The following is an 18,882-nucleotide window of genomic DNA, read 5'->3' on the forward strand; positions in this document are numbered from 1 at the left end:
TCCATTTACCTCTAATTTTCTGATATAATTTTAAAACTTTGCAAGATATTTAAATCTATCGCAAAGAGATATGTCATAGAATAGAGTAGAATCCTTTATTGGCCAAGTGTGATTGGACACACAAGGAATTTTATCTTGGTGCATATGCTCTCAATGTATATAAAGAAAGGGTACATTTGTCAAGAACGTAAAAGGTTGAACACAATACTAGTCATAGGGTGCAAATAAGCAATCAAATCACATTAGGAACCAGTCAATATAAATCATAAGGATACAAGCAACAAAGTTTCAGTCATGAATTCATAAGTGGGAGGAGATTGGTTATAAGAACAGTGAGAAGATTAATAATAGTGCAGTCTTTGTAAATAGTTTGACCGTGTTGTTTATATCTTGCAATGATATTATAGAGAGTGAGAGCACTGCCTAAACAAGACAAGCAGCCCAAGTTCAAATCCTAGAAGGGTATTGCTAGCTGATGAGAGCTAAATAGCTTAAAATAGGTCTATACTAGTCTGAATGTGTGTGGGGGGGGGGTTGTGTATTGCACTCATTCATTTATTCAAAGTCTTATCTGGGAAACCAAGTTGAAGAATGTGTTAAGAGTGATGTTTGAAATATTGACCTGATAGCTAAAAAATATTAACCCACCCTAAGAAATAATGCATTAATATGCATCAAGACATGTCTCTCTCAGATCTATCTTTTTATCACTGCCATGAGAAGATGCTCCCAAAGTGTTACGTTTGTGGTTCCTGCATAATCTATTTCATCTTCAGAGGACCAGAGGCTAGCACTTGCAAGGTGATTGATAAATAGATAAACAGAGATTTACAAATTTCCTGTTTCATAAAAGACAATGGTTAGGAGAGACATATACTTCTGCTGAACAGGATTTCTTGAATGTAAGCTAGTTTTCTGTATGCAGTTGTGCATAAAAGAAGGATCATATAACTGTTATTTTAACTGTGTGAAATCACAGAACATGAACATCAAATTGAGAATGGGTATTAACTAAATAACAAAATCTACAACAGAATAATCCTGAGCTCTTATAAGCACAGTTTCTCGTTTTTTTCATTCTGCACTCCATGTATAAACAGGAGTAAAGTTATTGCTTTTAAATCAACACATTTTTTTTCATTGGCCAGATGTTAGCAAAAGATAGGACCCAATGTCTCCAGTGGGTAGGCCTAGGACAGAAATCAGTGGACAGAAGCATACTGTTTTCTCTTTCTGAAATTCTACCGTTCTTTAATATCTCTTTATCTCTCTTCATATTTAGTGAGCTCCTGCAGACAGGTTATCAGATATTTGTTTTGTTCAATGTGTTTTAAATCCACCCACACAAAGGATCCAAATTTCTAATGTCTCTTCTGAAAACCCATCTCTTTGACTTTCCATTTAGCTACGACACCAGTTTCTTTCCATGAATACATTAACTGAATAAACCTGGTGGTATTCACAATTCTCTTTAAACTTTCATGTCCAAATTAAATAGGTACAAGAAACATATAAATGTGAACACTGAGATATCAGAATGATGCTGGCTATCTCTGTTTTTCGCTTAACTTTCCATTTGAAGTTAAGAAGCCTGCTCGACTCTCCTCCCCTTTTCATACACATCTTCTTTATGGCAGGGGTCTCCAACCTTGGCAACTTTAATACTTGTGGACTTCAACTTCCAGAATTCATCAGCTAGCAAAGCTCACATCTCCCACAAATCTGAGATACGAGCTGGATATATTTGCAATTCTAATATTTATGTATGTTACAGGTCAGGCTGGCTTTATCCTAAGGCCAAGCAGACTCTGGCTTAGGGCATCAAAATATGTTTGTTTGCTTGCTTGCTTGTATTTGTATTGTATTGTATTGTATTGTATTGTATTGCATTGTTTCTATGCCACCCAACTCCTGAAGAACTCTTGGCGGCTTATTTATGGAGCTCCAATGCTACCCCTCTTTCCAAATCATTCTGAAAATACAAGTCTTTAGTGGAAGGTGGAGCCATCAGTCAGTGTGGCCCAAAGGTGCCATATTGAGCCACCATTGATTAGATTGCAGGGGTCTCCAATCTTGGCAACTTTGAGCCTGGAGGACTTCAACTGCTACAATTCCCCAGCTGGCTGAGGAACTCTGGGAGTTGAAGTCCACAAGTCTTAAGAACTGGGGTGGTGCAGTGGTTAGAGGACAGCACTGTAGGCTACTTCAGCTAACTGCTAGCTGTAATTCAGCAGTTCAAATCTCACCACCAGCTCAAGGTTGACTCATCCTTCCATCCTTCGGAGGTGGGTAAAATGAAGACCCGGATTGTTGGGGGCAATATGCTGATTCTGTAAAAGAGAGGGCTGTAAAAGCACTATGAAGTGGTCTATAAGTCTAAGTGCTATTGCTATTAAAGTTGCCAAGGTTGGAGAGCCCTGCTTTAGAAGGAAAGGATGCAGAGATGCCAAAATGATCCATTGAGCAATATCTTGGGAACATTATGATTTCCTCTTTACGAAGTTAGATTCAACAATAATTGGAAGCAAGACTGGGCTGGGGGCATCCTGTAGGCACACACCTTATCATCTCTTGCAAACTCTAAGGAACAGATCGTGGCGTCGGCAGCAGCTCATTCTATCAATCCCCCCCCCCCTTTAACACTATTAAAAGGCTTCAGTTTTGTGCCAGCGTAACGACGGCTGAAATATTCCAGCAATGCTGAGCATGAAGGGAGGGCGTTAGTCTCCTGCGTCAGGCACACGCGCTCTAAATCTCCCCGCTTATCCTTAGAGACCACAATTAACGCGCAAACGTTCCCAAATGGAACGGAGTTGGGACAGCAAACAAGCGCTCATAAAAACTGTACCGAGTAGCCCCCGCTCAACCTTTGAAGCCCCTTTTAGCGCAGCCAAAAACCAGGCCGAAATTTTCTGCTCCCCGTTTGCGCAGGTTGGCTCCTCGCCAACAAGTTTCAAGAAGGCGCTCGCCGAAGAAAGGCGAACGTGATTCGTTCGGGGTTCTCACTTTCTCTTCTCTCTCTCTCGGTTAAGCGGCGGATAAAACATAAACCGGTTTGGAAATTTCAAGCGGGCTTGACGGAGGAGATGCGGTTGGGGGGTCAATCAATTAATCAAGACAGAGGCTGCAGGTCTGGGCGGAGAAAGTGCGGAGAGGGTGTGTGAGAGGGTGTGTGTGTGAAAGAGAGAGAGAGAGAGAAAGAAAGAAAGAGAGAGAGAGAGATTGAATGAGAGAGAGAGAGAGTAAGAGAATAAGAGAAAAAGGGAGTAAGAGAAAGAGAGTGTGAGAGAGAGTGAGAGAGTGAGTGAATGAGAGAGAGAAAGAGAAAGTGTGTGTGTGAGAGAGAGAGTGTGTGAGAGAGTGAGTGAGAGAAGGAAGGGGTGTGCGTTTGGGTGCTTCTGCACCTATCCATCTCTCCAACACCCTCCTTCAAATCCGTCCCCAATCCCCACCGAGTCCAGAGCTGCCCGCAAGGGTGCTTAAGGAGGAAAACTTGAAGCTCTCTGATCTCGCTCCAGGGACGAACCTCAGATGACAGCTCCAGCAAGCCGAGGGAGGGGTACCCCGCTCGCCATTCGCCGCTAGAGAGAGCAGAGCTGAACCCAAGCCTGCAGCTTCCCTTGAGCCGCGCAGCAGCGGCGCGAGCGACTCCGGGAGAGACCAAACATCCCCGCGCAAAAGCAGCCGGGACCCCGAGCGCGAACCGAGGAAGGACGCGCCTGGGTCAGAGCTGGAAAGGGGAAGCCGGCGAGGACCAGGACGGTGCAAAAGAGACCTCTGCCTCTTGTTGTAGGCGAAGATGCTGCTGCTGCTGCCGCTGTGGCTCTTGCTGCCGGAGTTGGCCCTCCTGGCGCCGGCTCAGAAGTTTTCAGCGCTCACGGTAAGGCAAGCCGGGCTTAGCCGGCGAACCTCCGGCTTGTTTGCTTCTCTCTTCTTCCCTCTTGTCGCCGCGCCGGGGCAGCAAAACCCTCCTGCGCGGTCCTTCGCCCTAAACTGACCAACCGGCTTCCCAGCTGATTCCCTTTATTTTTTTGCCCAAGCGACAACCTGCCCCGCAGTCCCGGTGCCCAAAGTTTGGACTGTGTCCAAAGTTTGAAGGTTGTCCGCTTCTTTCACGCGTCTCTCTCTCTCTCACACACACACACGTGTTGGCTAAAATCCTCACTTGGAGGCCACCAGCTTGATTTTAAAGTAAAAAATAGGACTCCGGTCCTTAATGCTAAACCTACCCCACCCCACCCCATGTTAAAATGTGAAACTAGCAATTATGGCTTGTGGATCTTCGACATCTCTTCTCACAATTTTCAGCAGGACTGTTAACCTTTGTTGGATAGGGTACATTTGATTAGCAGAAATCTTAAAATTGGCATCGTTCCTAAGCGGGGGTCCCCAAACTTGGCAACTTTAAGACTTTGTGGACTTCAACTCTCAGAATTCTTGGAGTTGAAGTCCACAGGTCTTAAAAGTTGCCCGCCCAAAAGTTGAAGACCTCTATTCACCAAAATTTTGAAGACCTCTATTCATAAGAGTTCCTGTGCGCACAGACATGCTGGTTTGAAGCTAGTTGATAATCTCCGCGAATTTTTCATTATTATCTTCCCACAACAGAAGAAAAATTATTGGGGTCGATTTCCCTGTGCCTAATGCCTAATATTTACACCAGTTTGTTTCGTTTCTCGGAGAGGTTGAAGGAGCATTAATAAGATTAATTAATACTGAGTAAAGCTCTGCGCCTTGGGTATCCTCTGTCAGGTATTGCAAAAGTGATTTGGAGCAATGTAGTGTATTGAGTTTGCGTTCAGGTGTAAGGACGCTTCAGTGCTGCATGTAGGATTTCAGTTTGGTTCTGGCGAAAAGTGCTTGGACGAAGTGAAAGTGCAAGGAAAGTGGTTAAGTGGTTTGGCTTTGGCAGCTCGCAGCTTGCTTGGAAATCCTCGGGGAATTAGACTCCCGGTTGCAAATTAATTGCCTTTTTAAAAGAAACATAGAAACATAGAAAATTGACGGCAGAAAAAGACCTCATGGCCCATATATTTTATCTTAGGATGGATATATGTTTATCCCAGGCATGTTTAAATTCAGTTACTGTGGATTTACCAACCACGTCTGCTGGAAGTTTGTTCTAAACATCTACTACTCCTTCAGTAAAACAATATTTTCTCACGTTGCTTCTGATCTTTCCCAGTTCCTCAGATTGTGCCCTTTTCTTCTTGTGTTCACTTTCCCTCCCGAACCTTATTTAATCCTTTAACGTATTTAAATGTTTCGATCCTGTGCCCCCTTTCCCTTCTGTCCTCCAGACCATACAGATTGAGTTCATTAGGTCTTTCCTGATAAGTTTTACGCTTAAGACCTTCCACCATTCCACTACATACAGATTTAATACTCTGAAGCACTGACCCTAAAGACAATGAGGTTCATTATTTATTTATTTATTTATTTATTTATTTATTTATTTATTTATTTATTTATTTATTTATTTATTTATTTATTTATTTATTTATTTATTTATTTATTTATTTATTTATTTATTTATTTATTTATTTATTTATTTATTTATTTATTTATTTATTTATTTATTTATTTATTTATTTATTTATTTATTTATTTATTTATTTATTTATTTATTTATTTATAGAAACATAGAAACATAGAAGACTGACGGCAGAAAAAGACCTCATGGTCCATCTAGTCTGCCCTTATACTATTTCCTGTATTTTATCTTACAATGGATATATATTTATCGCAGGCATGTTTAAATTCAGTCACTGTGGATTTACCAACCACGTCTGCTGGAAGTTTGTTCCAAGCATCTAGAAACTAAAATTTATTTATTTATTTATTTATTTACTTACTTACTTACTTACTTACTTACTTACTTACTTACTTACTTATTTATCTTGTCAAAATTTTTACAAAATAGCAGGTATTGGTATAAACATAAACAAAAGTGACTAAGTAGGTACAGATAAATTTGGACAATAGGATGGTAAGACAGAGACAGTAGGCAAAATTTTTATATTTATTTATTTATTTGTTTGTTTTGTCCAATACACAATAATACACAATGAAGGTTATAGAGGATATATACGAGTAGAATGTATTAAAAAGAGTATAGAAGAGCAATATAGGAGTAAAATATAACTAGAGAGAATAGCAGAAAGGAAAAGAGATAAAAGAGATATAATGGATAGAAGAGATATAATGGATAGAAGAGACAGAAGAGAAGATATAATTGGAATACAAGTAAATGTTCCAAGATTTTGGGACAATTTACTCCAAAATAGAAATCATGTGGCTTGGCGATGGAGTTCAATTTCACATGCTGTTGTGTAAATGGAATAGTTGTGCAAATGAATGGGGTTTCATTCATTCAGATCTAGGATGTGTTATTTGAATGTTCTCTTTATTTTATTTTTTTGAGCAGTATATTAGATATCTGTTGCCCAGAAATGAATGATAGCAAATACAGAAAGCCTAACAACTCTGATATAGCAAAGTCTGAATCCAACAAATTGAAGAGCATCACCTGAAAAATGCTAGGATATTCATTTGAGGTGAGCTCTGTTTTGTGGATGGGGGATGCTGGACATTATCTATGATCTTCCTTCATGATGTGCCCTTCCATCACCACTTTATCTCACTGTCCTTGTTGCAGGTTTGCCTCTCATTATTTTTATGGCTGATCTGTACTCTACACCCCCCCCCCCCCCAATGGAGATGTGAAGGCCAATTGATGCTCCTGATCCTTGTTCTTATTAGTATTTACTTTCTTGGGAAAGGCAGTTAAAAAGAAAGAGTAAAGAGCAGAAGCAGGATTTTGCATATATGCACATCAAACATACTCTAGATATATTCCATGTCGAATATACAGAAATGGACCACAGTGGCACAGTGGTTAGAGTGCAGCACTGCAGGCTACTTCAGCTAACTGCTAGCTGTAGTTCTGCAGTCCAAATCTCACCATCGGCTCAAGGTTGACTCAGCCTTCCATTTATTATTTATTTATTAGTTCGATTTCTAGGCCGCCCTTCTCCTGAGATTCAGCGCGGCTTAGAACCTCCTTCCAATGTTGGTAAAATGAGGACCCAGATTGTTGGGGGCAATATGCGGATTCTGTAAACTGCTTAGAGAGGGCTGTAAAAGCCCTATGAAGCAGTATATAAGTCTAAATGCTAATGCTAAATACTTGTGAGGTGTGCTATTCTAACTATCCGAACACAGCAGGAATCAGCAATAGAAGGGAGTGAAAATAATTCAGAAACGTACATTATGAATATGCACTTACATATTTATTTGATTTTGATGCCATCTAATGAATCATAGTGACTTTTATAATGTTAATGTTTTATAATGTATAATGTTTTATAATGTTCTATTTAAAAAGGCAATATCCTCTATATATTGAGAGCCAAATCTGCAAATACTAATGAATGTCATGACATGTGATTTAAATTGTATATTTCATCCTACTTTATCAGTATTCCAAAGCATTGTCTACAAGTATCTACAACACTCCGTGGCCTGCACTGGCTGCCGATCAATTTCCGGTCACAATTCAAAGTGTTGGTTATGATCTTTAAAGCCCTACATAGCATTGGAGCAGAGTACCTCCGGAACCGCCTGCTACCGCACGAATCCCAGCGGCTGATAAGGTCCCACAGAGTTGGCCTTCTCTGGGTCCCGTCAACTAAACAATGTCGTCTGGTAGGCCCCAGGGGAAGAGCCTTCTTTGTGGCGGCCCCGGCCCTCTGGAATCAACTCCCCCCCGGAGATTAGAATTGCTCCCACCCTCCTTGTCTTCCGTAAACTACTTAAGACCCACCTTTGTCGCCAGGCATGGAGATTTGAGACATCTTTTCCCCAGGCTCATTATAATTTATGTTTGGTATGTATGTGCTGTTTGGTTTTTAATTATGATAGGGTTTTTAGTTATTTTTAATATTAGATTTGTGCTATTATAATATTGTTTTTATCGTTGTTGTGAGCCGCCCCGAGTCTTCGGAGAGGGGCGGCATACAAATCTAATAAATTGAACTGAATTTAATTGAATTTTGTGGAAGATTTGTCTGGACCCTGTTTTAGTTTTTTTGTGCATGGTGAATGTACTAATTGCAAAGAGGTTTTTGATTAATTGTCTAGCTCCTCATTGCTAAGTAAATTTGCCAGTATAGAAGCAACTATAAAGTAAGCCATGTCCATTGAGTTTCAGTTGGTTTTTTCAATGCTTTTAAAATATCAGAATCAAGAACTGTTAAACTGTCCAGTTCCAAACTTCCTTTGTACAACCAGATGTTAACCAGAATCTTGACAAAGACTGGTTATATAGGAGATCCATTAAGGGTTAGAGCTACTACCTTTAAAAAAAAGGTTCATCCCTTGGTGACTAAAAGATTAAGGACAGTCATGTCCAGTCATAGTGTACTTGGCCTGTATATTAGACTGGAAGTAAAAATAACAGAAAGAAGGCAAAGACAATTTTTTTTTATTGGGATCAAGAAAATAACCTAGTGGTGTCCCTGTAAATCATTAGAATGCCATGTGATTTGAAGATAACTTTGCCTTTATCAAGGAAGTAACCTTTCTATCAATAGATCAGAATTCTTTAGCTTCGTATTAATTTTTATGCACTTCCCCTGATCCTACTCAATATAGCATTATTAGCATGTATGTGTGCTTTTTTTTTTCAAATATATTTTTAATTTTTTCACTCCAATCACATATGCAAAATGATATACCATCAACCTTGAAATACATCACAAGAATCAATTTTTTAAAATTCGGCATTCATAATCCATCTAATGCTGCTTCCTTTACATTTGACATCTGGACAAAGAATAGTTACTCAAATTTCTTATATGTATTTAAAAAGCCATTAGCTAATACAGTACAGTTTTTAGGCTGCTTCTTTATGTGTGCTTGATTGCAAATGTATGTATTTAGGGATTCAGTAAGGAAGTCACAGAAATCAATTAAGAACCAATTGAATGCTCTGGCATTAACTATGACATTGAGCTGGTTTTTAACTGGTTTTTAACATTTGCTAATCAACAGTTATAGTCAACAGGCTCTAAGTCTTTTCATATGTGGCTAGATAATTTTAATTCATGTTCTTTTTTATAGCATGGAATGGAGAATTGTCTACAATCCTGAGTATATATAGTGAGGGATTAAACTGACCTTATTCAGTTCAGATTCCAACATATTAACCACAGACACAGACACAGGGGAAAGATGGAGGGGAGAGGGCTAATAATCAGAAGGGCATCATTAGCAGTACTAGCAAACATTAAGATTTCTTGAGAATAATAGATAGACACATTTTATTTATTTGCAATCACTGTCATTTGAAATTTCCATGTCTGTGCATGTGATGAACACCAGATGGTGACTAGCTGATGTTTTGCAGTTTGCCATAGAAACTCATTGTCCTTTTTTCAAACGATATGATAAATTGATTGAGAGTTCAGATAATTTGGTATGGCCTTTGGGAAGTTGTGAGGGCTGTTAAGATCAGATTACCAACTCTGTTCTCTAACTTGGCCAAGATAAACAGAGCACTGTACTTAATCCTGCTAGTTTCCCAATCTTTAAATCACTTAAATTACTTTCTTCAATTTATGTTATTAGATTAGAAATAGAATGCACACAGAGATAATTGGAAATTTGAAATATTGTTCACTTTCTCAGCCACTGGACTGGAACTACCACAATAACACCAGACTGACCATCTGTCTCCAAATGTAGTTGCTTGGCCCTAGGTTTGTTGTATCTTTATATTCAATGATGTGGGAGTAAGATTTGTTACAGTTAGTAAACCTATTTTGGAGTAAACCTAAAGCTCTATGTAAAACAATAGAATCAGAATTTATTTATTTATTTATTTATTTATTTATTTATTTATTTATTTATTTATTTATTTATTTATTTATTTATTTATTTATTTATTTATTTATTTAGTTAGTTAGTTAGTTAGTTAGTTAGTTAGTTAGTTAGTTAGCTAGTTAGTTATTCCAATACACAATGAGGGTTTTAGTGGTTTTAATTTGAAAAGGGCCATTTAGATAATCAAGTCCAACATCACCTCAGTGCAGAAATCCAATTTAAAACATCTTAGATAAAATACTTAATCTCCCCAAAGACTCCACGTCTGACTATACTGTATTCAGCAAAAGCGAACTTGCTTTGTGGAACATTTCTTGGTTCCGCTATCAAGCTGTTCTTAGGTTGAAAGATTTTTCTAACATTTAGTCAGAATTTGTAGAATGGCCTTTCTAGCTTGATATCTCGAAGTTAGGTTGACTTCAGCTTTCACAGATTATCCTCCAACATTGTATACATTGGCTGAAAAGTATAAAAGGTGAAAGTTCAAGATATTTTCAGCATGAAGTTGGGTTGATGACTTTGGGCCTTTACTCTCTGCCAGTGCCAGCCCAACTCATTTGATGGGGGGGGGGGGTTTGTTGTGAGGAAAATTGAAGGAGTATTAGGGATGTTTGCCATCTTGAGTTATTTATAGAAAATAATAAAGGCAGGATATAAATAAATATATAAAGGAGGCAGAAGGGGCTAGTAAGGACAAAAAGGACTGTCTTATATCTTTGGTAAGAGGTTTCCCCCATCAAATGGACTAGTTGGACTAATTGACAAGAATGGATTCCACCGAAAGCACCTGAGGGTAGAACAAGAAGCAATGGGTGGAAACTAAACAAGGAGAGAAGTAACTTAGAACTAAGGAGAAATTTCCTGACACTCAGAACGGTTGATCAGTGGAACATCTTGCCTCCAGAAGTTGTGAATGCCCCAACACTGGAAGTTTTTAAGCAGATATCGGATAACCATCTGTTTGAAGGGTTTCTTGCCTAAGCAGGAGGTTGGACTAGAAGACCTCCAAGGTCCCTTCCAACTCTGTTATTGTTGTTGCTGTTGTTGTTGTTGTTGCTGTTGTTGTTGTTGTTGCTGCTGCTGCTATTATTATTATTATTATTATTATTATTATTATTATTATTATTATTATTATTATTTTGGTGTAGAGGTTAAGGCACCAGGCTAGAAACTAGTACACTGTAAATTTTACTTTGGTGTTACATAACTTCAACTTTTATTAGTTTATCAAACTATAAAATTCAAAGAAAAACGAAAATTATGGGAAAAAGAAAGAAACCAGGACATGAGTTCTAATACTGCATTATATACCAAGCCAACAGGGTGACCCTGGGCCAGTCTTTCAACCCTGAGAGGGAGGGCAATGGTAAGCCACTTCTGAAAATTTTGTCAAGAAAACTACAGGGACTGGTCCAAGTAATTGTCAGGGAAAGTAAAGATAAAGGTTCCCCTCACACATATGTGCTAATTGTTCCCAGCTCTAGGGGGCGCTGCTCATCTCTGTTGCAAAGCTGAAGAGCCAGTGCTGTCCGAAGATGTCTCCGTGGTCATGTAGCCAGCATGACTTAATGCTAAAGGCATATGGAGCGCTGTAATCTTCCCACCCCAAGGTGGTCCCAATCTTTCTACCTGCATTGTTACATGCTTTTGAATTGCTAGGGTGGCAGAAGCTGGAGCTAATAATGGGAGCTCACTCCATTATGCAGCGCTAGGGATTCAAACTGCCAAACAGACGACACCAAGCTGGTGGGGGTAGCCAACACCCTTGAAGACAGGCTCAAATTACAGGAAGACCTGGACAGACTAACACAGTGGGCCCACACCAACAAAATGATGTTCAACATCGACAAGAGCAAAGTCCTTCACCTAGGTAAAAAAAACACCTGGACACACATACAGCCTGGGAGAAACCCCTCTCAGCAGTAGCGACGGGGTCTTGGTGGATAATCAACTAAACATGAGCCAACAATGTGCAGCAGCAGCCAAAAAAGCCAATACAATCCTAAACTGCATCAACAGGTGAATACACTCCAAGACCAGGGAAGTCTTAATACCACTCTACTATGCCCTGGTCAGACCACACCTGGAGTACTGTGTTCAGTTCTGGTCACCACACTTCAAAAAAGACATTGAAACTCTGGAGAAGGTGCAGAAAAGAGCAACCAAAATGATCAGGGGTCTAGAAACCAAGACTTATGAAGAGAGACTGTGGGAACTGGGCATGGATAGCCTAGAGAAAAGGAGGGCTAGAACGGACATGATAGCAGTCTACAGGTATACAAGGGGTTGCCACAGAGAGGAGGGGATCATTTTATTCTCCAGGGCACCGGAGGGCCAGATGAGGAACAATGGCTGGAAGCTGACCAAGGACAGATTCAACCTGGAAATAAGGAAGAACTTCCTGATGGTCAGAACGACCAACCAGTGGAACAACCTACCAGCGGACGTTGTGAACTCCAATACTCTGGACATTTTAAAGAGGAAATTGGACTGCCATTTGGCTAGGATGCTATAGGGTTCCTGCTTAGGCAGGGGATTGGACTTGATGACCTACATGGTCCCTTCCAACTCTAACAATAAATAAAATAAATAAATAAATAAATAAATGGCCAACCTTTCTGAACGATGAGCTCAGCATCTTAGCCATGGAGCCACCGCATAGTCATTGCCAGGAGTAGAAAATTGCTGCAGTTAGTTCAGTGTTTTTATCCAGGATTCCAATCAATTTTTTCCCCTAACCCAACCTGGACATGAAAAGAACAGCACCAAAATGCTGTAGATAATTCAGTCTTTTTATGTGATGGCTCTTTGATGTTTCATTAAAGAGAAATGGAGAGGTTTATACTGGGGAAAAGTGATAACCAGAGGGGAATTTTAAAAAAGAGTGAAAAGTGAAAATAAAGAGACTCAAAGTGACTGAAAATCTTTCCTGTGATCTTGCCTATCAGTTAAGATCTTATGCATACAAATATGTTTCACTCCCAAAGCGCTAAAATGGTTGTGTATTTAAGAAAAAAGCTCTTCAAATCCCATACTACATAGAATAAAATAGAATTTTAATAGTCAAGTGTGATTGGACACACAAGGAATTTGTCTTGGTGCATATGTTCTCATAAAAGAAAATATAGATTTGTCAAGAATCATGTGGTACAACACTTAATGGTTGTCACAGGGATCAAATAAGCAATGAAGAAACAATTAATATTAATAAAAATCTTAGGATACAAGCAACAAGTTACAGTTATACAGTTATAAGTGGATGGAAATGGGTGGTAGGAATGATGAGTAGTAATAGTAGTGCAGACTTAGTAAATAGTTTGACAGTGTTGATGGAATTATCTGTTTAGCAGAGTGATGGCATTCAGGGAAAAACTGTTCTTGTGTCTAGTTGTCTTGGTGTGCAGTGCTCTGTAGTGACGTTTTGAGGGTAGGAGTTGAAACAGTTTATGTCCAGGATGCGAGGGGTCAGTAAATATTTTCACAGCCCTCTGTTTGACTTGTGCAGTATACAGATCCTCAATGGAAGGCAGGTTGGCAGCAATTGTTTTTTTGACAGTTCTGATGTGTCAACATTATGATTTCTGCTTCACATGGCTATGTCCCTCAAAGAATGAAAAAAGAACCCAATCTACTGTTTTGGAGTGAATAAATATGATAAATCAAAAATGATATAACATGGACCCTGGTTTTTCATATGCATCACCGCTGTATCCCTTAAGTAATAGGAGATGGCAAGTGTTTGATTTGGGGTTTCTTTGAAGGTGGCAAATGTTATCATTTTAATATGTGGTTGTTGATGTTTCTGCACTATCGGGCATAATTGCTTTTTTTTTTTTTTGCTTAAAGTCTAAAGATTTCAGACTGTTCTGCCAATATTCTGATGGTCTGGATAAGGGAACGATCTGCATTCGTAAATGGATATTTTCAACAATAACTCCCCAAATTAAGTTTGTAAGTTTTATTTTTAATTTTGTTTTCTTTCCTGTAATATCAATTGGCAACTGTGGTTGTTTGGTAAATATTGTTTGGCAGCCAATAGAATGAAATAATACCTCTTTAAAAAAAACCCTTTAATTCTGCCAGATGTTGAATATTTAGGGTAACATTTTATTTTTGTTTCATTTCTTTTTACCTTATGTGATTTTAATACCCTGGATGGTTTTCACATCGGTTTAGATGGGCCACTATAGCTGAACAGAGAAAATCAAAATACAATCCAAACCTTCCAATCTTTGGGACACACTTGGATGGCGCCTAGAAACCCAAACATTTGGAGAAGTTACGTTAATTTAATTCAAACCAAGACCATAAATAAAGCTCTGTGTGGCTCAGATCTTAGCAGCAACCTTGTTAGGAAAAAAGGGGGGCACTGGTGGTAGTAGTAGTAACCTTGAACATAAAATATATTTGGTTTTTTACTAATCCCCTCCCCCCAAGATTTGTTGCTTACTTTGAAAAGAATATAAAAGAATATAGCAAACTCTTCCATTATAACTAATGGAAAATAAATTGTATCGGGCATTCTGTATACAGTGGTACCTCCACTTAAGAACTTAATTCATTCCTTGACCAGGTTCTTAAATAAAAAAGTTTGTAAGTAGAAGCAATTTTTCCCATAGGAATCAATGTAAAAGCAAATAATGTGTGCAAACCCATTAGGAAAGAAATAAAAGCTCGAAATTTGGGTGGGAAGAGGAGGAGGAAGAAGAGGAGGAGGAAGAAGAGGAGGAGGACAGTCACTGCCCAGAGTGAAGGGAGTGTTTCTTTTCTCTGGGTGCTGGCAGAGGTTTATTCCTTCTCCAAACAGCCAGAGAAAGGAAAATGCTTCGTTCGCTCTGGACTGCCAAAGCCTCCTTAAGCGCCACCGAAAGGCTCCTCTGACAGCCCAGAAAAGCCTTAGATTGCTGGGACTAAAGGGGGAATGGCAGGAAACTGGCCGGGCCTTTGTGCCGCTCACAAATTTCCTGGGAAATTTTTCCAGGCTCGGGTTCTTAAGTAGAAAATGGTTCTTAAGTAGAGGCAAAAAAATCTTGAACACCCAGTTTTTATCTAGAAAAGTTCTTAAGCAGAGGCATTCTTAAGTAGAGGTACCACTATACTCTTATTATTGGTAGGCAGGGGAATGATAATTTGATTTGTATCTCATTTTTTTCATTAAAAAATAACCAGTTATTATGCAATAAAATACAAATATGCACCTGAGGGTAGAACAAGAAACAATGAGTGGAACAATGAGAGAAGTAACTTAGAAATAAGGAGAAATTTCCTGACAGTTAGAACAATTGATCAGTGGAACAACTTGCTTCCAGAAGTTATGAATGCTCCAACAGTGGACATTTTTAAGCAGAAGTTGGATATCCATCTGTCTGAAATAGTGTAAGGTTTCCTGGCTAAGCAGGGAGTTGGACTAGAAGACCTCCAAGGCCCCTTCCAACTCTGTTGTTATTATTATTGTTACTTACAATGTGGTAGTAAATTTTTTTGTAGCCCTTCATTATATATATAAATAGGGAGAGAGGGAGAGAGAGAGAAAAAAAAAATCCTCAACATAAGGAATACCAACAAAGCTTCGATTAATTTATGAAACCTCATTGAACCTCCAGGGTGAGAATATGGGGTTTAATTGCAAGAGAGCCTAAAATTACCTCCTGCTTCTTTTATGTCTCTGAGGGGGTTTTTGTGTGTGTATGTGTGTGTTTTCTTTTTTTGTGTGTACTTGAGAACAGGGACAGTATTGCATCAGATTCCACAAATGCCAGAGTTTCTTCATACTGTACATTGCCACAATCATGATAAGGGAATCTTTGGAGCAGCTGCCTCTACCAAAAGCATGCTGATTAGTAATCACAGCAAATGAACTTGCTCTTGCATTTGCTACAAAGGCCATTCAATTGTCTTTTTAAAAATATTCCTCAGTTTAAATAAGAACCTGAGATGTATCAATAATATAGTAATTGTTAAGTTAAAGAAACATAGAAGAATCCTTTGCAAGAAAAAGGGATCATATTCTTAATGCTGAAATTAAAAGCAGACCCCTTGCAGTATATCAGCCTCCTAAACTTGAACTCAAAATCCCAGAATTCTCCACCAGAATTGGCCACGCTGATTAGTTATCCTAGAAATTATAATTGTAGCGCATCTGGAGGCCACCAAGTTGAAGAAACATGCTTTATAATTCTGCCTGCATAAGGATTTAAGAGTAAAACAAAAATGCTGTTAAGAAGTGGAATCCACATTTTTGGGAAGAGAGACTGAATGGTTTTCAGAGCTAGAAATGACTGATAAATTTGCTTCATTTCAACTTGTACAATGTTTTAAACATTGTCTTGATGATGTAGTGTTCCACAAAAGGCAGTCCTGGGTAATTAAGTTACAATTTTGCGACTAAGAAAAAAAATCTGTAGTAATTGTATATGAAGCTGGTAATATGTCAAAGATAAATATACATCTATGCCAAAATGCTAGCAATAATTTTGAATAATAGGAAAATAATAATGCTATGACCACTCCTACAGATTATCTCACCCAGTGTCAGTTGTTTTTAAAATGGACAATATTAGAAACTAGTTTAAACTTAAAATGAAAAGCTACATTAATGTGGGATTCAACACCGAGAACCATAAATTGCATATTCTTTTTTGACTGTTTTGATAATAATAAGTTTTGACTGTTTTGATAATCATAAGTTTTAGAGATATGTGCCCTTTATACAATTATAATTGTAATTTTTAGGGGGTTTTTCCCCCATACAGTTGTGTTTTCCCCATTATTGTACATGTAAATCTGCTGCTATGAGTCATCATGCATTTCTGCAACCGCAATCTCACATTTTCTTTTTCAAAAAAAAAATTAAAATTGCCAGGTGGCATCTCTTACTCGACTGAAATCCCTATGCCCCAACACTCAGCAACTGGGATTGCATTCCCTTTCACCGCTTGGAATCTTGCCTGCAATATTAAACATATGGTTGTGGGATACTAGATAAAGACACCCACCCATATATGCCATTCACGTGGATAAGTTGTGTTCTTTGGCCTGACTTTTGAGGTTGTTGAGAACATACTCTGTATTATTATTTACACATCATTAGGAGTGCACAATGCATGTTGGTTGACTTCTCAATAAATCTCTCTCTCTCTCTCTCTCTTCCTCCCTCCCTCCTTCGTTCCTTCGCTCCTTCCCCCCACTTTCCCTGTGTTTGTATGACTCAAAATTGCTGGTCTCAGCACATTTTTTATCATATTCTGCCCTTATTTGTATTCTTTGTGATTGAACTTGAAGTTATCAAATATCAGCAATACCTCCCAAGGTAGTATTTGTAAGTCTTGCTGGGCATGGCCATAAGATGGAAGAAGCCAGCATTCGAAAGGGTCTCCAGGACTTAATATATTAAGTTTGACCTCTATGATGCTGCTTGAATGAGCCACTAGAGGGAGCCCAGGAACAATGTGATTTTGTTTTTATCAGCAGGGGCTGAAAACCCTGGCAACCCATCCTTAGTCACCCACCACTAAACTTGGTAAACACAAAAGCTTGAGCTGAAGTGCAATGACTTAAAAATATGAAATGCAGAATGGAAAAAGTTAAGGTGATTCAAATATATAGCATGTTTATTTCTCAGTTGTCCAGTGCTACAAAAGACATAAGGAGGAGACCCAGGAAAGACATGTTAGCAGTCTTCCAATAGCTGAAGGGTTACCTTGGGGAAGAGGCAGTAGCGGGTTGTTGTTACTGGTATGGTAAATGACAGCACACCTGTAGCAATCGCTGCACTGTGCACGCAGCTTTGGTTATCTTGTGTGTATGCGTGCATTATTTTGCTTCTGAACATGCGCACGAAGCAAAATCTCATGAGAGGATGCACGCGCAATAGATTTTGGTGATTTTTTGCTTCTGTGCATGCGTGGAAAAATAAAATCCTGAAATCTCACTCTCGCATGCATCCCCTTGCGAGATTTTTCTTCCTGTGCATGCGCAGAAGCAAAACCAGGCTGGGAGACACGTGTGCTCATGCAACATAACCTAAACTGAGCACTTAGCGCATTGGTAGCAGCGGTAATAGGAATCCACCCTTGGGTAGAGGGCATTGATTTATTCTCCATAGCACCTGAGGGCAGGGCATGAAGCAATGGGTGGAAGTTCCTGACAGGGACAAACTAAAGAGGAATTTCCTGAAAGTGAGAATGGAACACAATACTTCACCAGAAGAGCCCTGCATTCTTCCTCCTGTAACAGAATACCATACGAAACTAGACTTACAATTCTGGGCCTAGAAAACTTATAACTAAGATGCCTTAAACATGATCTAAGTGTTGTCCACAAGATTATATGCTGCAACGTCCTGCCTGTCAACGATTACTTCAGCTTCAACCACAACAACACAAGAGCACATAACAGATTCAAGCTCAATATTAAGCACTCCAAGCTTGACTGTAAAAAATACGACTTTAGTAATAGAGTTGTTGAAGCGTGGAACTCATTAGCGGACTCTGTAGTATCATCCCCTAACCCCCAACATTTACCCTTAGACTGTCCATGGTTGACCACTCCAGATTCCTAAGAGGTCAGTAAGAGGCGTGCATAAGTGCAGTAGAGAGCCTTCCGACCCCTGTCCTATTGTCTCTCCTATATCCCATATATCTTCTCTTCTATCCCTATATCTTTCTTCTATTCTCTCATTGATTATTTTATCCTATACTCTCTCTTCTATTCTTTCTCTAATTCTATTTCCTCGAAGGTGTCCCCTATTACCTTCATAGTGTATTATTGCCTATTGGACAAAATAAAGAAATAAATAAAAAATAAATAAAAATAAATAGAATTGCTTCCCATAATTGTAGGTACTCCATTGTTGGAGGTTTTCAAGAAAAGATTGGGCTGTCATTGGGTTTGGACTGGTATAAGAATTTGGGCATAGGATTGAGTTAGAAGACCTCCAAGGGCCCTTCTACCCCTATGATTCCATGAAATTCTGCTATGTAAAGATGGGTGGGAGAT

At 39.0% G+C, this 18,882-nt stretch overlaps 1 protein-coding gene across 6 annotated transcripts in view; it reads left to right on the plus strand.

Moving 5' to 3' along the window:
* The first annotated feature begins 3,160 nt into the window (after positions 1–3,160).
* SMOC2 (SPARC related modular calcium binding 2) overlaps positions 3,161–18,882 on the plus strand; it is a 144,772-nt gene continuing 129,050 nt past the window's right edge. For 4 of the 6 annotated variants that reach the window (XM_070740361.1, XM_070740378.1, XM_070740369.1 and 1 more), the window contains exon 1: positions 3,736–3,880. In XM_070740361.1, the coding sequence (XP_070596462.1) occupies positions 3,800–3,880 (81 nt within the window). In that variant the 5' untranslated portion in view covers positions 3,736–3,799. Of the gene's footprint in view, positions 3,881–18,882 lie in introns of all 6 variants that reach the window. The other 2 variants (XM_070740388.1, XM_070740398.1) reach the window with 2 other exon arrangements.

The sequence above is a fragment of the Erythrolamprus reginae genome, chromosome 1 (assembly GCF_031021105.1).
Source record: "Erythrolamprus reginae isolate rEryReg1 chromosome 1, rEryReg1.hap1, whole genome shotgun sequence".
NCBI lineage: Eukaryota > Metazoa > Chordata > Lepidosauria > Squamata > Dipsadidae > Erythrolamprus > Erythrolamprus reginae.